We start from the raw sequence: 16466 nt of genomic DNA, 5'->3' as shown, positions 1-16466 counted from the left end.
ATGCGCGCCCCGAGCAGAGTGACTCCCTGCCACCTTGGTCTCAAAGCGGTGGCACAGATTAACCCGGGGCAGCCCACCCAGCGGGGGTGGGGAACCGCCCGGCTCTGGACGCCGGGGCGCGCGTGCGTGCGGGGGCTTCTTCCCGAGACGGCTTAGCTTTCATCAGCTTCCCGGAGGCTCTGACATGTGACCCCCTCCCCCAACACAAAACTGCCCTCTTGCAGTTTGGAGATGAAGGCATATTCTAGAACCTACGACGGTGATTTAAACCGTGAAGCACAGACTTAAATGGGTAATAAGCTTAAAGACCCGATTTTCACTGGCTAATGTCCCGAGCGGGGAAGAGCAATCAGAAGGTGAGTCTCGCTTTTAGCGAGCGCGTCTAGACGCCAGGCTGTTTGATTAAGCGCTACCTGGCCCGAGGTGGGGCACCGGAAGGCGGTGAGACTGACACACCGGCAAGATCAGGTTTGAAATGCAAACCGCCGCCACTTGGCCCCAATTAGAGGCCAAACCTTTTATGTAAACAGGGAATAATTAGCTTTGGTAACAGAAGCGTAAACAGAATCATCATCCATTGATTCGATAATTGCCCTTCGGTCCCATAACAATAGCCTGTAGGTCGGACATACCCAGCGCTCTTGAGGCATAGGTTAAGGGGTATTGCACTCCAAAATGGGGGGGGGGTCGGCTTTCCCCCACCCATTCCTCGCCATTAGCCCCACCAAGGTCTCCCTGGCTCTCAGATCCCTTCTAAAAGGAGGTAGGGCCGGGTTCACCGGTTTGGGTGGCAAACCCCTGTTGGTGGCGGGAGAATTTAAGCTGCTATCGCAAAGGAGTGGTGGCTGCAGCTGGGATTATTAAGTTCCTAGACACTGCAGTTTCTTCAAGAATTGCCCATCTTCAGCCTAGAACTCACGGACCCCAAAATCCCCCTTTTGGGAGCAGTTGACCCTCTCTCTCACCCTGGCTTTCATGTTCAAAGTCAAGTTGTGTGACTCTCATTCATTTGAAGCGCAGCCAGTTAGGCTCCCAGGCTGCAAGATGGCGTGGAAGTTACGCAGAGGCCAGAAGTTATGCCCTCTGCCCCATCGCAACCCGTGGGCATATCCAGCTTGCAAGGGCGTGGGAATCCGCAGAAATTTCTCGCGGAAGCACTTGAGGGCAATGCAATGCCACCAGCAACAAGCAGCTTCCTCAGCTCTAGAATTTTCTATATAGGAGGGATCTCCGAGTGGCAATGCTCCCACAGCATCCTAAATCTAGATTTGCATAACACTTAACACAGCATTGGTGAAATGTCACAAATGTCTACATCAAAGCCTGGGGCCACCGCTGTGCAAGCAGAAGGGGAAGGAAGGCTGCAGCCTCCTCCTAGCCTGCCCTGGATCTCAGGATGCTAGAGAATCTCAAGGCTACCCAGCCCCCAGCAGCACCTGGGAAGGTGTGGCAGCCATGGTGACAGCCTGAGTCCGTCTAGAGAAAGACCTGACCCACTTTCCGTGGAGCCTTTGGTCATAACTAGCTTTATCACCCTCCCCTGGGGACCCTGAGCTCAGAGTTGAGGTACCCTGAGGTGGAAGAGTCACTGCGTCCAAATGCCCTCCCCCAACCCACCCCTCATCCACCTCCTACCCCGCCCAGAGACAGTACCTTTGTCAAGGACAGGCCCAAAGATGGCCAGGCTGTCGTCTATGGTGGTGCAGTTCCAGCGGCGGCCCCGGAACTGGTGCTGGCACTCCTGGATGCCCAGCTTCACCCCCTCGGCCACGCTGGGCATGATTTCGATGTAATTGCGGCAGAAGCGCAGTTGCTTGGGGACCAGGCCTGGGATGGAGCCGCAGAGCAGAGGCTGAGAGCCCAGGGACGTGTACTGCTGGCCCAGGGCCAGGGACCTGTGGGCACACAGAGGGCAGTGGCACTGGAAGCACAAAGCACACGGCCTGTCACAGGCACCGTTTCTTCCCCATGAGCCCTTTAGGGTAGGTGGAGCAATAGAACCTGTGAGCCTGAACCCACAGTCCTGAGAAACCGGGCACTTGAATGCCGTCCTCAAAGGGCAAAGGTGTGACCCAGGAAACGTCAGCCCTCTGACGTGGGCAAATCCAGCTTGAAGAGGCCTGGGGACCAGAACCCTCTCATGAGGGCCCTCGGGGCCATAGCAATACCATGACAAGAACCTAGGACTGGAAAGATGGTATTGGAGGCCAGGTCAAGTCCGGCCCAGGCTCTGGGCCAATTTCCCTGGTGGGCATTGAAGAGATTGGTCTGGGCAATCTCCTAGGGAGTCTAGGTTTTTGGGGCCACATGAGACTTCCAATGACCGATGGGAAGGAACCCAAAACTAAAAACAGGAGGCGGCAGGAGCTGGTTCGACCACGGCCCTATCTCAGAAAAAGCAAGCCTTAGTCCCAGGAGGGCGCTTGTACTACATACATACATGTGTGTATGTGCATATGTGTGTGTGCCTACACACACACACACACACACACGCACGCACACACACACACACACACACACACCCATGGCAGTGCTCCTCAGCCTCTTCCCCAGGACACTGCCTCCCCAGCCCAGAGTCTCCCAGTGTCTCCCCAGGGAACTGGTGCCTTAAACCAGGTCCTCTGTCTTTTGTCCACCAGGGCCTCCATGGTCAACTCTTGCAGCTCTCTAGAAATTTCTAGAGTGCCATCTCTCTTCTCACCAGAGACTGGAGCTTGGCTTTGTTTAGCTCAGAGTCAGGAGGAAGAAGACCTCAGATCTTACTTCCCCACATAACACTATGTGACTTTGGTCAAGTCACCTCATTCTTCTGCCCTCCATTTTTAAATCAATATCCTAACAACTTCTCTGGTTTTATAATGAGTCAATGGAAGGAAAGGCTTTTGGAGAGCCGGTAGTTTAAACAAGACATATAGAAAATCAAAGTGCTAACTCTTCTACTTTCTCCCCTAGCACAGTAATAGCAGCAATGACATTTTGTGGGAGAAGCTGAGAAAATGATCCTGGGGTCTCCATCAACTTCAAGGCCAATTCCGATCAGCCCTGCAATCAGGGGCAGTGTGAACTGCAAGAAGGAGCACACCAAGGTCCGTCTCTCCTGTTATATCCAGCACTGACCAAAGCCTTAGTTGAGTCCCCCACGCAAAGTGATAGCAGACGCCTTGGGAATAGGATCCAGGAGACCCCAGTGACAGATCAGGAAAAAAACACACAAAAGCTTTCTGGACTAGACACAGGGATGAACCACACACCTGACATTTAACAGCTCCACGATGTGCCCCTGATGGGCACCACGGAGGGGCGGCTCTCGGCTCTGTTGTCAGAGAGATGAGGTGGGTTCTCATTTTTCCATTTGCTTATTTATTCTAGGGTCAAGGATTAGGGAACCAGATCTGGAAGTTCGGGTGGGCACATTTATGAGATATGGCCAAATACTGAATGTCAAGCCCTTTTAAGGAGAAGGGGCAACCTGCAGGCCTAACTTACCTGGGAATGGCTGTTCCTGAACTCCCTCATGCTGGCACTGGGCCGAGTCTTTTCCTTGACTGAATCTTTATGACAACCCTATGACATAGGAGGGGCGTTAGAGCAGCCCTGTGTTCCGATGGCTTAGCTCTGCAGATCAAGTAGCCAGCACAGACCACAGAGCTGCTAAGGAGCCGCTCATTGGTCCCCAGGCTGTCTGACTCCAAAGCACGTGGGGCAGACCACTGTGCCACCTTTCCTTCTAGGCAATGCCTGCCTGGTTCCTGAGGGGTGGGAATGGCTACAGGCCTGGCGCATCTGCGCCCTATGCCTTAGCACTGAGTCCGTGCCTGGGTAAGATGGAACGGGTCAGCTCAGATGGGCACATGGCACAGAGCACTTGACAGGGCCCTGCAGGTCACTCACCCCTGCCCTGCCCTGTTTATAGTTAGAAACGGGTTTGTGTGGTAATAACGATAAGCAAATCCCTATCACTGATTACCTTCTGGGCTGGTTCTGAGCGTTCACATGACGTAATCCTCACAGCAAGTCTGTGAGGTAGGAACTTTGTTATCACCGTCATGATCCCATTTCACAGATGAGAAACCCGAGGTCAGGGAGCTAAGTAACCTGCCCATCCACAGGGCTGCGCAGTGTCAGAGTCGAGCCTCTCTCCCAGCTCAGGCTGCCTCTCCACATGCTCTTAACCAGGACATCCAGCCCTGCCCTGCCAGCTGCACCAGCAGCCCTGCAATCACTGGGGAGGGAAACTGAGGCAGGGCTCAGTGCGGACGGCTCCGCCACATAGTGCCATGCTGGGATGGAGGCTCAGGAGTGGGGCTCCCCTGGGAAGGAGCCCAGGTCTTTTCCACTCCCTCCTATGACCTTTTAGGATACAAAGCCCTACATGGGGACAGCTGGAGAGAGGAGCTGAGGTAGAGGATGCCGCCACCCCCATGGCCACGCCTGTGTTCCTTCCTGAGTATGGAATCATGAGGGCCTGTAAAGGCGTGTGGTGGTGATTGCCTCCTTTCTCCCCATACCATGATCTGGTCTCTGACTGTCCCAGAGCAGCATAGAGAGACCTGGCACCAACCTCCCAGCCTCGGTGTCCCTCTCCTTTGGCCAGAGTACTCCCCAGTCTCCCCACCAGGGCCTGCATCCCTGTCTGTCCCTGGAGGTGTGGACCGGCCCTCCAGTGCCCATGCTCTCCATTAGCCTGGCCTCCTGTCCCCACTGCACACTCCGCTTGGGCAGGCCTCTCCCACAATCACCTCTGGCACCAGAGGTGCTTGCCTCATATCACCCTGCGTTTATTGGTCTGCTCACCAGCTAAGCCAGATTCCTAAGCCTCCAGCCTCCCTTTGCTCGGAGAGATGAAAGTAGAGCCCAAGGAGCACTCGGGGATCCTTCCTCTCCCCGCCCCCATGGCTTTCCTTCCTCCTCCTTCTCCTCCCTCTCCCAGCATTTGCCCTGCACCTGTTGGCACCTCTGCAGAACTGAGTACCCTCAAGCAAAGTGGGAGGCTGAGCCCTGGATCAGAATCAGAACCTACAAGAGGAACCCTAAGGGAGTGAAAGGCCCATTATACAGATGAGAAAGCAGAGGCCCCCAGAGAGAAGTGACTTGCCTAAGGCCACACAACCGGATCCGTGGAGCCAGGTTAGCCGGCTGCAGCTGCGTGGAAGGGGCACGGAAGGCGGGGTGAGGCATCGGGAAGTCCCTGCTGGCTAATAATCATCTCTACTTGGGGAGGCTGCTCCTCATCCCAACCCTTCAAGGGGCTTCCTGCTCCCTGGTGTCACCAATCCCCTCCCACAGGGTCCCAGGCAGCCTGCCTAGCCCAGCAGAGCCTTGAGCACTGGGCACTGGCTGGCATGGATGGCTTGGTCGGCCACAAGCCAGAGTTGCTCCCCTAATGTCTCCCAGGAGGAAGACACCACGGTCCCCTCCACTCCTCTGAGGGTCACCAAGCCCTCGCCAGTTGAGTCCTTCCTGTGGTACAATTGCAGTCTCTCCTCCAACCCAAGCGGATCTTCTCTTACCCTCTGCAGTCACATTTGACACTAGCTATAATAATGGCAACCATTTATTTAGCGCTTATGTGCCAGGCACTTCACATATATTTCTCATTTAATCCTCACAACAGCTCTGTGAGGTGGGTGCTGTCATCCTGTTTTACAGATGAGGAAACAGAGGCACAGAGAAGTTGGGTGACTTACAGAAGGAACTTGCCTGAATTCAGACCCTGGGTTTTTTTTGACTCCAAGTATGATGTCCTCTGAGAATAACTCCCGGCCTCAGTGATGATGAGTTCATCTCCCTCCTCCCACCAAACTGTCTCCTTCCTGCTCACCAGGTCCAACCAATTTGTGCTCCCAGAAGCCAGTCTGCCTCAGTTCAAATCCAGCTCTGCTATTCGCCAGCTGCTGATCTCAAGCAATTTATTTAAACTCTTCGTGCCTCAGTTTCTTCATTTGTAAAACAGACATAATGGGAGGTATAAATGATATAAAGTGCATGGCATCAGCAAGCCTTTAGTAAATGGTGGTCACCGGGGTTACCATGTGTTTAGGGGCCATCCCCAGCACTTTGTCTCCTGCCTGTCATCGACCTCATTCCTCCTGCCTTCCCATCTCTGACTTCATAGAGCAAACATATCAGAATTTTCAGAGCCCCTTCCCATCATCTATCACTAGGAAAAATGCCTTGGATCAGGGCAAAGCTAGCTCCTTGCCCAGCAGCTCCGTCCTAACCAGGGTGGCCGAATAGACGCATGATCTGGCTGAGAGTTGAAGGTGACCCAAAGGGCAAGGGCAAGGGCATAAGGATGTTTTCAGGATTCTTCATTCAAGATTTTCAGCTCAGCTCTGGACATCCTGCCGGTAATTAGCAAGGGCGTCTGGTGTTGGGGCTAATGAGACCGTGGCCGTGGGATTGACTGCTGCAGGATAGCTGCCCTCCCCCAAACATGCCCTGCTGCACCCCTGAGCCTGAGCCTCCTACCCACACACGGCTCACGTCTGAAATTCCAGCACCAGAGATGTGTGTTAGCTCAAAGCTTCTTGTCCGCATTACTGAAGTGCACAGTCCCCTAGAGAAGGTCACACAGTGAGCCTCATTCTCCTCAATTCTTTGTCCCAAAGTGTGGGCAGCTTTGATTAGGTAAGTCCAGGTACTGAATGGACTTGCAGCCTGCTGTTTCACACCTCCATGCCTTTGCACATGCTGAGCCCTCCACCTGGAGCGCCTCTCCGCTGCCCAAGCCCAGGCAGACATCTTACCCATTTTTCAACCTCTGATTCCTGTGTCTCCTCCATTCTAAAGACTTTCGTCAGAGGAGTAACCTCTCCTCCCTCTGGATTTTGCCTCTGCCTTATTCAACCCTTCTCTCTAAGCGCTGAACCGATTTGTTGCCAGTTCTATCTGGCTGTGCTAGCGTAAGTTCTCCTGAGGATAGAGGTTGTGTCTCCTCCCATTCTGCCCCAATACCTTCCCCCAGAACACACACACACATACACACAGATGCAGACGCACACGCACACACGTCCACCTGGTCCACCAAAAGGCTAGGCACATGATGGGTATTTACTGATTCTCAAGGGAAGGAATGAAGGAAAGAGTCCTTCCCCAGAAGGCCAATCTGCTCACCCCCTATCTTGCAGCCCCTCATCCCCACTTCCCAGGCCTCCAGGCATCCGGAGGTTCTGCCTACACACAGGACAAGACTCCTCGGTTCCTGGTTCCGCTGAGGAAGTTCCTACGTTTAAGACCTGAGACAATGGCTAGGCTCCCAAGGGAGGTAGGGACCCGCCCGGCAAGAGCAGCTGGTGAGGAGGAGGGTGGAGGGCACTGCCATGCCTTCCCAGCTGGGCAGTGCTATTTATACCCAACTCCTGGCCCTGCCCTGCCCAAGGGCCCTGCCACCCTCTCCCTGAAGACAGCTCATCCTCCACCCCAACCACCCACCACCCAGCTGGGCTGAAGACAGACACGGGCAGCCAAGCGGATGGGCAGCAGGTGCCAACAAGCAACAGGCTGCTTGTGAGACCCTGACATTGACCTCTCAGGGCAGAATCCCCTCTCTAAATAGGCCAGACTGACATATTGTGCACAGCCTCATCGGACTCCCACCCTTATCTAAGTTATTTACCTCTCCCCAGCAACACCTCTGTCTCCAGAGGGCTGAACATAGGCCTGAATGGTGAGCACAGGGCTGAGATAAAACTATTAACCAAAGAATTCAGGTCAGTCTAGATGCCGAACTGACTCACGCACGTAACATATGGTGAGACACCAACTAGTGCTCCATGCAGTGCATCCTGTCTAGTGACACTGGTATCATTGACCCATAGATTTTGCCATCCACCCAGCAATGGCCTGCCCCGCTGCCAGCTGACTGTGGGTTGTGTGCTGTAAGAGGGTACACACTGTGCTGTCCCTACCATGTTTCGCTTAAGGAACCATTGAAGCCCCACACCCAACCGGGTAGCCTCTCCTGCACCCAAACTTGTCTATATTTTTGACCTTGGACCCTTCCAACATTATAGGATTTTCAGAGATTGAAGGGGCCTCAGGAGTCATCTAGGTTAGGGTGTTTCTTATTTGTTGGCCATTTTTTCCAAATACACAAACTCCCCCCGCTCCTTACATAACAAAGATAAAAAGAGGGGCCTGTTCCTCCAAAAGCTAAACATAGAACTACCATATGACCAGAAATTCCACCCCTAGGTACAGACCAAGAGAATTGAAAACAGGGACTCAGACAAGATACTTGTACACCAGTGTTCATGGCAGTATTATTCACAATAGCCAAAAGGTGGAAACAACCCAAGTGTCCATCAACAGATGAATAGATAACAAAATGTGATATACATCCATACAATGGAACATTATTCAGCACTAAAAAGGAATGAAGTTCTGACACAGGCTACAACGTGGATGAACCTTGACAACATTATGCTAAGTGAAATAAGCCAGTCACGAAAGGAAAAATATTGTATGATTATGCTTATATGAGGTACCTGGAATTAGTAAATTCATAGAGTCAGAGTAGATTAGAGGTTGCCAGAGGCTGGGAAAGGTGAGGGGAAGTTATTACTAAATGAGTATAGAGTTACTGTTTGGAATGATACAAAGTTCTCGAAAGAGATAGTGGTGATTGCACAACACCGCAAACACACTTAACGCCACTGAGTTGTACGCTTAAAATGGTGAAACAGCGGAGGGCCTGGAGTCCCATCCCCCAACCTTACGCTCTCCCTCGTCTATGATGCCTCTGCAGTATGCGGTCTGAGAACTGCTAGTCTAATCCCTTCCTTCTCTATTCGGGAAGACTGAGGCCCAGAGGTTTGCCACTTTGCCAGGTCACAGGGCCACCTATGGGTGGGGCTTTAGAAAGTGAACCGGAGGACAAAGCCCAGGGAAAGGCTCCAGGGTTTCCCGTCTCCTCCCTCCAGTCTGGTGGGAGGGTCGGGGGGAAGCTCCATGGCCAAGCCTCCCTCAGTCATGTCTTTCTTGGAGCCATGGTTCCCTCACCCTCACCGTTCCCCATGGCAAAGCCTAACCATCCCTGCCAGCCATAGACAAGGCACCTTATGATTCTCGCCCAAAGAACTTGTGTCTCTTAAAATGACTGTCATGGGGGCTGGGAGGGAGGAAAGAAGGGAAGGAGGGAGATGGAAAGGGGCAGGCATCAGAAACCACCTCCCTTGTGGTCATTTGTCTCTTCCCCAGAGTGACCATCGTGTTTCTGGAAACCTTACAGTAGTCCAGTGCTTGGTGTTCCACCTGCTGGCTCCTGGGCAGTACGGGGCTGATGCCCTTCCTGCTCCGGGGTTCAAAGGGGCCCCACCTCGGCCTGGGGCATGACGGAAACTTCCAAAAGGGGAAGGAAAAACTTGAAAAAATGGGCATGAAGTAAAGAGCCAAGCGTTGGCCTTGGAACTCAAGACTACCACTTTTCCGTTTAGGTCAAGAGGCCACTCAAGGCTGGTGAATGTCATGAGGGGAACCTGACAAGTTAAGGAACACATGTGCCCAGTGGAGCAGGACAGGGGTGGGACCTGGGGGCCTGATGCATCAATTCCTGAAGCTTCCAAAGAGATGAAACCCAGAGTGTGGAGGCAATCACTGGTCCTAACATGGGAGGCCACATCTTCTTATCTGGGGCCAATCACCCTGATGTCTCAGCAGGGAGCTTATGACAAAGTGTGAGGAGGGACCTAAGTCAAGATTCACAAGTTTCCTCGTCCGTCTCTTGGTTGTCCCTGGAGCAGACATGGGCCCCATGGGTGCTAAGCACAGCTCTATGCCCTCCCAACCCAACCCTGCACTACACCCATCTCAGTACAGGACAAGGGTAGGGAGTTGCTTCTGAATACAAAGAAGCTCATGTGGTTCCATGGTCCACAGATGAGGCCTAGATAACCCATCAGATGCCTTTCATCAAAGAAGCAAGGAGAGCTCTCTGGACCTTTCCTCATCAGTCATTGTTGGTTCATTCACTCAGCAGGCATATATGGGCCATCTGGTTCTCATGTGTCTCCAGCTGGGCTGGGGCACCCTTATTTATGTATGGGAAGGGAAGGGGAGGGGAGGGGAGGGAAGGGAAGGGGTGGGAAGGGAAGGGAAGGAAAGGGGTAGGAAGGGAAGGGGTGGGAAGGGTCCACACACTGAGCTAGGACCCAGAATCCAGAGAAGAGTCAATGAAGAAGCAACTGCAAGAGCTTTTAACCCCAGGAAGGCCCAGGCCCCACTGATTCAGTCCCAGACATGCAGACCAGGGCCCCCATGAGAGCAATAATTATGTGGAGTGACTGGAGGTGCCTGCCCTTGGGAGAGTAGGTTAAAGTCTTCCTTTGGTAAACAAATTCACCCCTGCCTATTCACTCAACACACATTTGAGTGATGACTAAATTGGGCAGAGTGCCAGGCCTGGGAACACAGAGATGAATTAAGCCACACCCATGGAGTGCCCAGACCAGGAGGCATCTGTCAATAACAGACCAACAAGCACCTTCCCAGCACCTGCTAGGTCTGTCACTCATGCGCTCACGCGGCGAGTGCCACGATTGAGTCACAGAGGGTCCCGAGGCCGTTGTAACTGACAACCCAAGTAACCACCATGCCACAGAGTGCATTGCAGGAGCAAGGACAACCTGGATGGGAGAGGAGAGAGGGTCCCAGCCAGAGGTGATCAAGAAGGCGCTATGGAGGAGCAGCTGCTGAGCTGGTGAAGGATGGCTGGGAGGATGGCTGGGGCTCCCTCAGGAGGAGTGGGGGTGGCAGGGAACAGGCCCAGGCAAGAGTCAAGAGCAGGAACAGCAGCTGGTCCACCCCGCTGTAGTCCAAGGACTATGCAAAGAAGCAGAGAAGGGGGAAAGGCCCCTGAATGCTGAACTTAATTCCAGCAACCTGGGCAGCCATTGAAGGTTAGGCAAACTCTAACTGCAGAATGGGCCAGGGGCTGGGCACTAGAGACTGAAGGCTGGGAAAGCAGACCAGAGGCCATTGTGACAGTTTGGGCTAAGGAGAGTCTCAGGCCTGGTGACAGATTACAGCCCACCCCCTGCCCCCCACAGGGGGACAGGTTTCAGTGGTCCAGGGTGAGTCTCTTGTGTGGCTGGGGCTGAGCACCACATGTCTAGGTTAGCAGGGTCTGTGGCAGTGGGTCTCCGGATGGTGGCATTGGGAGCAGAGAAGAAGCAGTGGGTAAGGATGGGCAGCTGTTTGGTCACATGGGAAACAAGAGGAAGGAAGAAAGGATGGCCAAGCTTTTGAGCCAGGATGACCAGGAAGATGGAGATGACATCAACCAAGAAAGAGGTGAAGCAGGTTTGGAAACAAAGAGAAGGAAGTTTGGGGGGGGGCGGGGCGCAATGAGACTTCTAGGCACCACGTCCCAACAGTACTGAAGGTGTGAGCTAGAGCCCAAGATGGAGGCTAGAAATTCAGATTTGGGCATCTTTGTCCTGGAGCTAATAGTAAAATGATACTTGAGGCCTCATCATCCCCACTGAACACATAAGAAAAGGTGAGACGACTGGGAGCCTCACAGTGGAGCACTGGATGCCATGTGCCAAGGGAGGAGCCCCAGTGGTGGCTTGAGGAACGCAGGGCTCCCCGGGAGGGGGGACACCGGGATGGGGGCCAGACCTCACACCCAAGGGCTAGAACTTCAGGCCAAGACGTGGGCAAGTCTCTCCTGAAACTCTGCAGGAGGCAGGTTGGTCTGGCCTGGCTCTGCCAACACAGGCACCAAGCGCCCAAGTTTGGCTTCTGTCTCCCTGATCGGGTCCCAGGGAGGCTCGTGGCCGACATACTTGGACAGTGAGTCATCTCGCTCTTCCTCTCCTCGGTTCCTTCCCTCTTCCACTTTTGTCCCCACCTTCCTCCCTGCACCCTAAATTTTTGGTCCACAGCCTGTCCTCCTGTGGGGGGCATGGAGGAGGCTCTCTGTGCACAGGAGTGGGACCTCCCAGCCCGACCCATCTTCTCCTACCCAGCAGCGGCAAAGGCCACTCTCCTCTCTTGCCTAGGACCCAGAGTCTGGGCCTCTCCTTCAGGTTGGCTCGGCTGAAATCTGCGCCTTTGGACTTAGCTCAGCCCTTCCTAGATCTGTCACCTGTACTGAGTGTACAAGGTCACCATAAGAGTGGCAGAAACAAGAAGGTAGGGGCTGGGGGAGAATGTGAGGGAAAGTGGGCCACAGAGCCATGGGTGAAAAAACCCCACACATCTGAAAAAAAAAGAATGAAACTAAAGTAAAAAGCCATTCCCCACCCCAATTGGGCAGCAGCCCCTGAGGACCAGCCAGGAGAATTGGGGGTAGGGGGTTCTCATCTTTCTCTCTCTCCCTAAACTCTCCAAGACAACTTGACAACTTGCTGGTCCTACTGGCCATGGGGCTGCTTCTGCATCCGTAAGTGGTTTTGACAATTCCCTTCTGGACCCCCCACGCCAGACTTCTAGAGGTTACCTTTTAGGGCTGGGGGGTGAGAGGGCTCAGAGGAGGCAAATGAAGGCTAACCACCTGAGAACCTAGGGTGCCACAAGAGAAGGGTGTGGGCGGACTCTCAGCGCCCAGAGTTTGTCAAAGACCGAGTTCTCAGTCAGAGAGAAAGAGGTGGAGGTGCTGGCCTTGCGCTGCATCACGGGGAGCCCTGTGGGACGTTTCTTTGGGGAGCAGAGGGAAGGAAGGGGAGGGGAGAGAAGGGCGGGGCGAGCCTCCCGCTGGAATGTTAACAGCTTCTGTTCTCCAAAGCAGCTCCCAGAGCGCCTGGCCTGCGGCTCCCGGCTGATCTGATAAGATGTGACAAGGCGGCCTGAAAAATGTTGAAACCTGTAAAATGTTTAAACCTGTTTTTTGTTGTGTTGTGAGCATGAGGTTTTTTTTTTCCCCCTCAATTTCATAGGAAAGTGGAGTTGATTAGAGTAGAGCAGGGGAGGGCGGGGGTGGGAGAGAGGGACTGTCCCCTTCAGCCAAATGGGGAGGCAGGATGCAGAGCAGAACGGTCAGACCTGGGGAGGAGGAAAGGAGGGTGAGGTGTGTGGCCTGAGAAAGGGGGCAGAGGAGGAGGAGGGAGGGGGGGTCTACAGATCTGGCCTGCCAGCAATTCTAGTTTGGATCCTCCTCAGGTCTGTGTCATCCCTCAGCACCCCGAGAGGACACAGTGAGCTGTGGCTATCTTCTTTCAGCCAGGTACTGGCACAGGAAGACTCACAGGGGGACGTGGAAGGGCCTGAGCCCAGAGAGAAGTGAAAGGGGCCCAGGCCTCGGGCCTTACTCCTGAGACCCCCACAGGGTCACCTGAGAGACACCAAGAGCACAGGTGGACAAATGTTTACAAGTGACCACAGAGGGGATACGCCTCCCAAGTGCACTTGCTTTGCCGAGCAGTTCAGAACTCACAGGAGTCCACATGGTCTCGCCCTTGTTCAGTAGAGACCTACCCTCCGGAGCTGAAAGCTGTGGTCCAACCTCCACTTTCAGACATGCAAAGGATTATCATGCTCTGTTTTACAGATGAGGCAACTGAGATCCAAAGACATTAAATGGCTGGCTTGGGATCACAACGCTGCTGCCCATCAGTTTCAGGTAACTTTCTCAAAGTCCCCTCCAAATGTGCCCAGTCTTTCTGAGTGAGAGATTCTAGAAACCATGGTGGGGCCAGATGTGTCTGGAGAGCTCATTGGGTACAAGGTAAATGCTTAATAAAGGCCCAATGAATAAAAGTCTCCACCTGAGACACTTCTCCCGCTGGTCTCTTGTTAGTTGGAGGGAGTTTGGGGGGACGATGACATAACAGTGCCCTAGAAAGGCTTTAGAAGCATTATATAAATGGCCACACACATTGCTTATTCTGTCACAGTATCAGGCCATAGATTGTCCAAGTTCAGTGGGATCTTGAGCATTATCCAGTCCAATTCCCTGGGCAAACTGCAGCCTAGAGAAGCGATGTGACCTGCTCAGGTTTCCTCTGCTGGTTGAAGGCAGCACAGGGCAGGCCTCCGACCTGAGACCATGCAGTTCCTTCTCGAAGCCTCCGGTCTGAGGGCCGGGGCTTCATTCAGTACACTTGCGTTGTGTCCCTAGTGTATGTAAGACACAGCTCCGTCCTCCTTAGAGGCCCCCGGCTGAGTGCAGGAGAGACATACTACAGGTGACCACCATCAGTGGCAGAGTGTGAGAAATCTCATTTGGGGTGGAAACCACAAGGAATGGGAATGCCTAGGGGAGAAGGACTGGAAAAAGCAAGGAAGAGCTCTTCTGTGAGGTGACATTTGAGCTGGGCCCTGAAGCTGACGTCTTCTGCCTTAGAGCCCTGCCATCAGTTTCTCAACCTTCCACTCCGCCAATCAGATTCTAATTTAACCTGTTCCTAAACCACATTTGCATCTTTAGCTCATTTCAGCCTTATAACACTTCTTCCGCTCTCAACGCCTCCCTAAGTTATATAAGGCAGGGCTCGGTCTCCCATTTTACAGATGGGGAAATGAAGGCCTTACAGGGTTCGGTTGCTGGTTCTGAGAAGCCATGTCTGCTGGTTCCTGGGTCAGAATTTTGCTAGGTTCCCACACTGCCGTAGCCTTCAAGCCCAGTTCTGGCAACAGATAAACATAGCTTGCACAGCCCTCGTGTTCACTTTGGGCTCCTATTCATCCATCAAAATCCAATCTTAAAATCCCCTCTTATTGTGTCCAGTTTAAACTGCATTTCCCAGCTCTTACACGTACCTCAGGATAACCTTAAACACATTCAATTGAATTGTCCATTGGCTCTCTGTCCACTAATGTTATGTTTTTTTGAGGGGAAGAATGATTTCATTCATTTTTGTATGTTGAGCAGAGTGCCTGGTTCGCCAGCCGACACAGCACCCCTACTCCTCTTGCCATACTGAGCAGCTCCACCTGTCACCCTAGCCATCCTCCTCACCTCCCCCAGCCCCAAGGCGACCACCAGAACAAGCGAAGGGCAGGTGATGGCCCCACTAGTTCTCTGGGCCTTTTACACAGCTGCTGGCTCCATAGTCTGGAAATCCTTTGTTTGACTCTTAGCCCAGGAGGGAACATGGAAAGCAGGGCTGCTCACCTGGGAGTTGACTCTCGGAGAAGCCAGCACCTGGTGTGTGTCCTCACTCAACAAACATTTACGATAGGCCTGGTGCTGGGTGCTGGGTGCTGGGAGCAGAGATATACATGGAGCACTCCTAGTCTTACAAGAACTCTCAGCTCAGCCTGGGGGCTGCCCTAGGGTAGCCCATCCTCCTCCCCTATGGGGACCCAGATGCCCACCTAACCTGCCTCACCTCTACACAGTACCGACCACTGGCCCTAGTGAGGACTGGAACCTTGAAGACTTCAGCTACCTACACAGTCCCATCCACTCTCTTGTACCATGCCCTTCATTAGACCAAGGACATGTATTTGACCAGCTGCTGCTAAGGTCCCGGATGCAGGCTGTGGCTTTATGATGCTCAGATCACTTGGGGTGGTTTTGAAAAAGAGACATCTGGTCTCCAAAGTCAGCCCTGCTGAATCAGACTCTGAAGAAGAGGAGTCTAGGAAACTAGATCGTTAAAAACCTCCCCCAGAGTGTGACAGTGGCACAGTATGAGATAATGAAATATAAAATACCCAGCATCCACCAGGGTACTTTGAATTTAGGAAATTCTCTGGCCAAAGAGGTTTAACCTGAATCTCTCCAAGTTTTTAGAAATAACTTTCAGTTGTCAGGAAAAACACGAGGAATAAACAACCCAAATGCCACTATGGGAGAGCAACCAAACAAATTCAGAACGTGGGACAGTCCACAAGGCTACAGGCCTGAATCCTCAAAAAAATTAGTGTCATTTCTTTAAAGTATGTGTGTGTTGGGGAGGAATGGGGTGTTTTAGATTAATATTAACTTGAGACATAACAATAAAAAAAAATTGGAACACAGTTTGAAAGTCCTCTACGCGAAGGCATTTTGAGGATAATTGGGGGAATTTCAATCATTAAGAATCATTAATTTTGCTAAGTGTGATGATGGAATGTGGTCATGGGGGTCATCCTTATCTTTTGGAAATGTGGGGGTGAAGTCATGATGGCTATAACTTACGCTGAAATGGTTCAACGAAAACAAAACCGTGTGTGTGTGTGTGTGTGTGTGTGTGTGTGTGTGTGTGTGTGTGTTGGGGGATGGGGAGAGAGGGAGAAGAGGAGCGACCGTGGCAAAATGCTAAAACGGATGAACTAGGAAAAATGTATAGACGTACTCGTGCTATTTTTTCCGTTTTTCTGATTGGCAGTATTCATAATGAAACTTTGAAGGAACAATAAAGGAAAAATGTATAGACGTACTCGTGCTATTTTTTCTGATTGGCAGTATTCATAATGAAACTTCGAAGGAACAATAACAACCCAACGCTAACCATCTCCTGGGGACTTCTGGGTTGAACCCACACAGGACTCGAACCCGTGTCTTCACGGCACGAGGGCGGGGCGGTGGCGGTGTC

The 16466-nt window shown here is 52.7% G+C and overlaps 1 protein-coding gene across 1 annotated transcript in view; it reads right to left on the bottom strand.

The window, feature by feature from the left end:
- Nucleotides 1-16466, bottom strand: part of WNT3 (Wnt family member 3) — a 48651-nt gene that overhangs the window by 7113 nt on the left and 25072 nt on the right. The window contains exon 2 of the mRNA XM_006910157.2: nucleotides 1654-1895. Coding sequence (XP_006910219.1) covers nucleotides 1654-1895 — 242 coding nt within the window. The remainder of the gene's footprint in view (nucleotides 1-1653; nucleotides 1896-16466) is intronic.

This window comes from Pteropus alecto, unplaced genomic scaffold, assembly GCF_000325575.1.
Source record: "Pteropus alecto unplaced genomic scaffold, ASM32557v1 scaffold313, whole genome shotgun sequence".
Classification (NCBI taxonomy): domain Eukaryota; kingdom Metazoa; phylum Chordata; class Mammalia; order Chiroptera; family Pteropodidae; genus Pteropus; species Pteropus alecto.
Note: the sequence above shows the minus strand (reverse complement) of the source record. Positions and strands in the feature narration are given on the sequence as shown.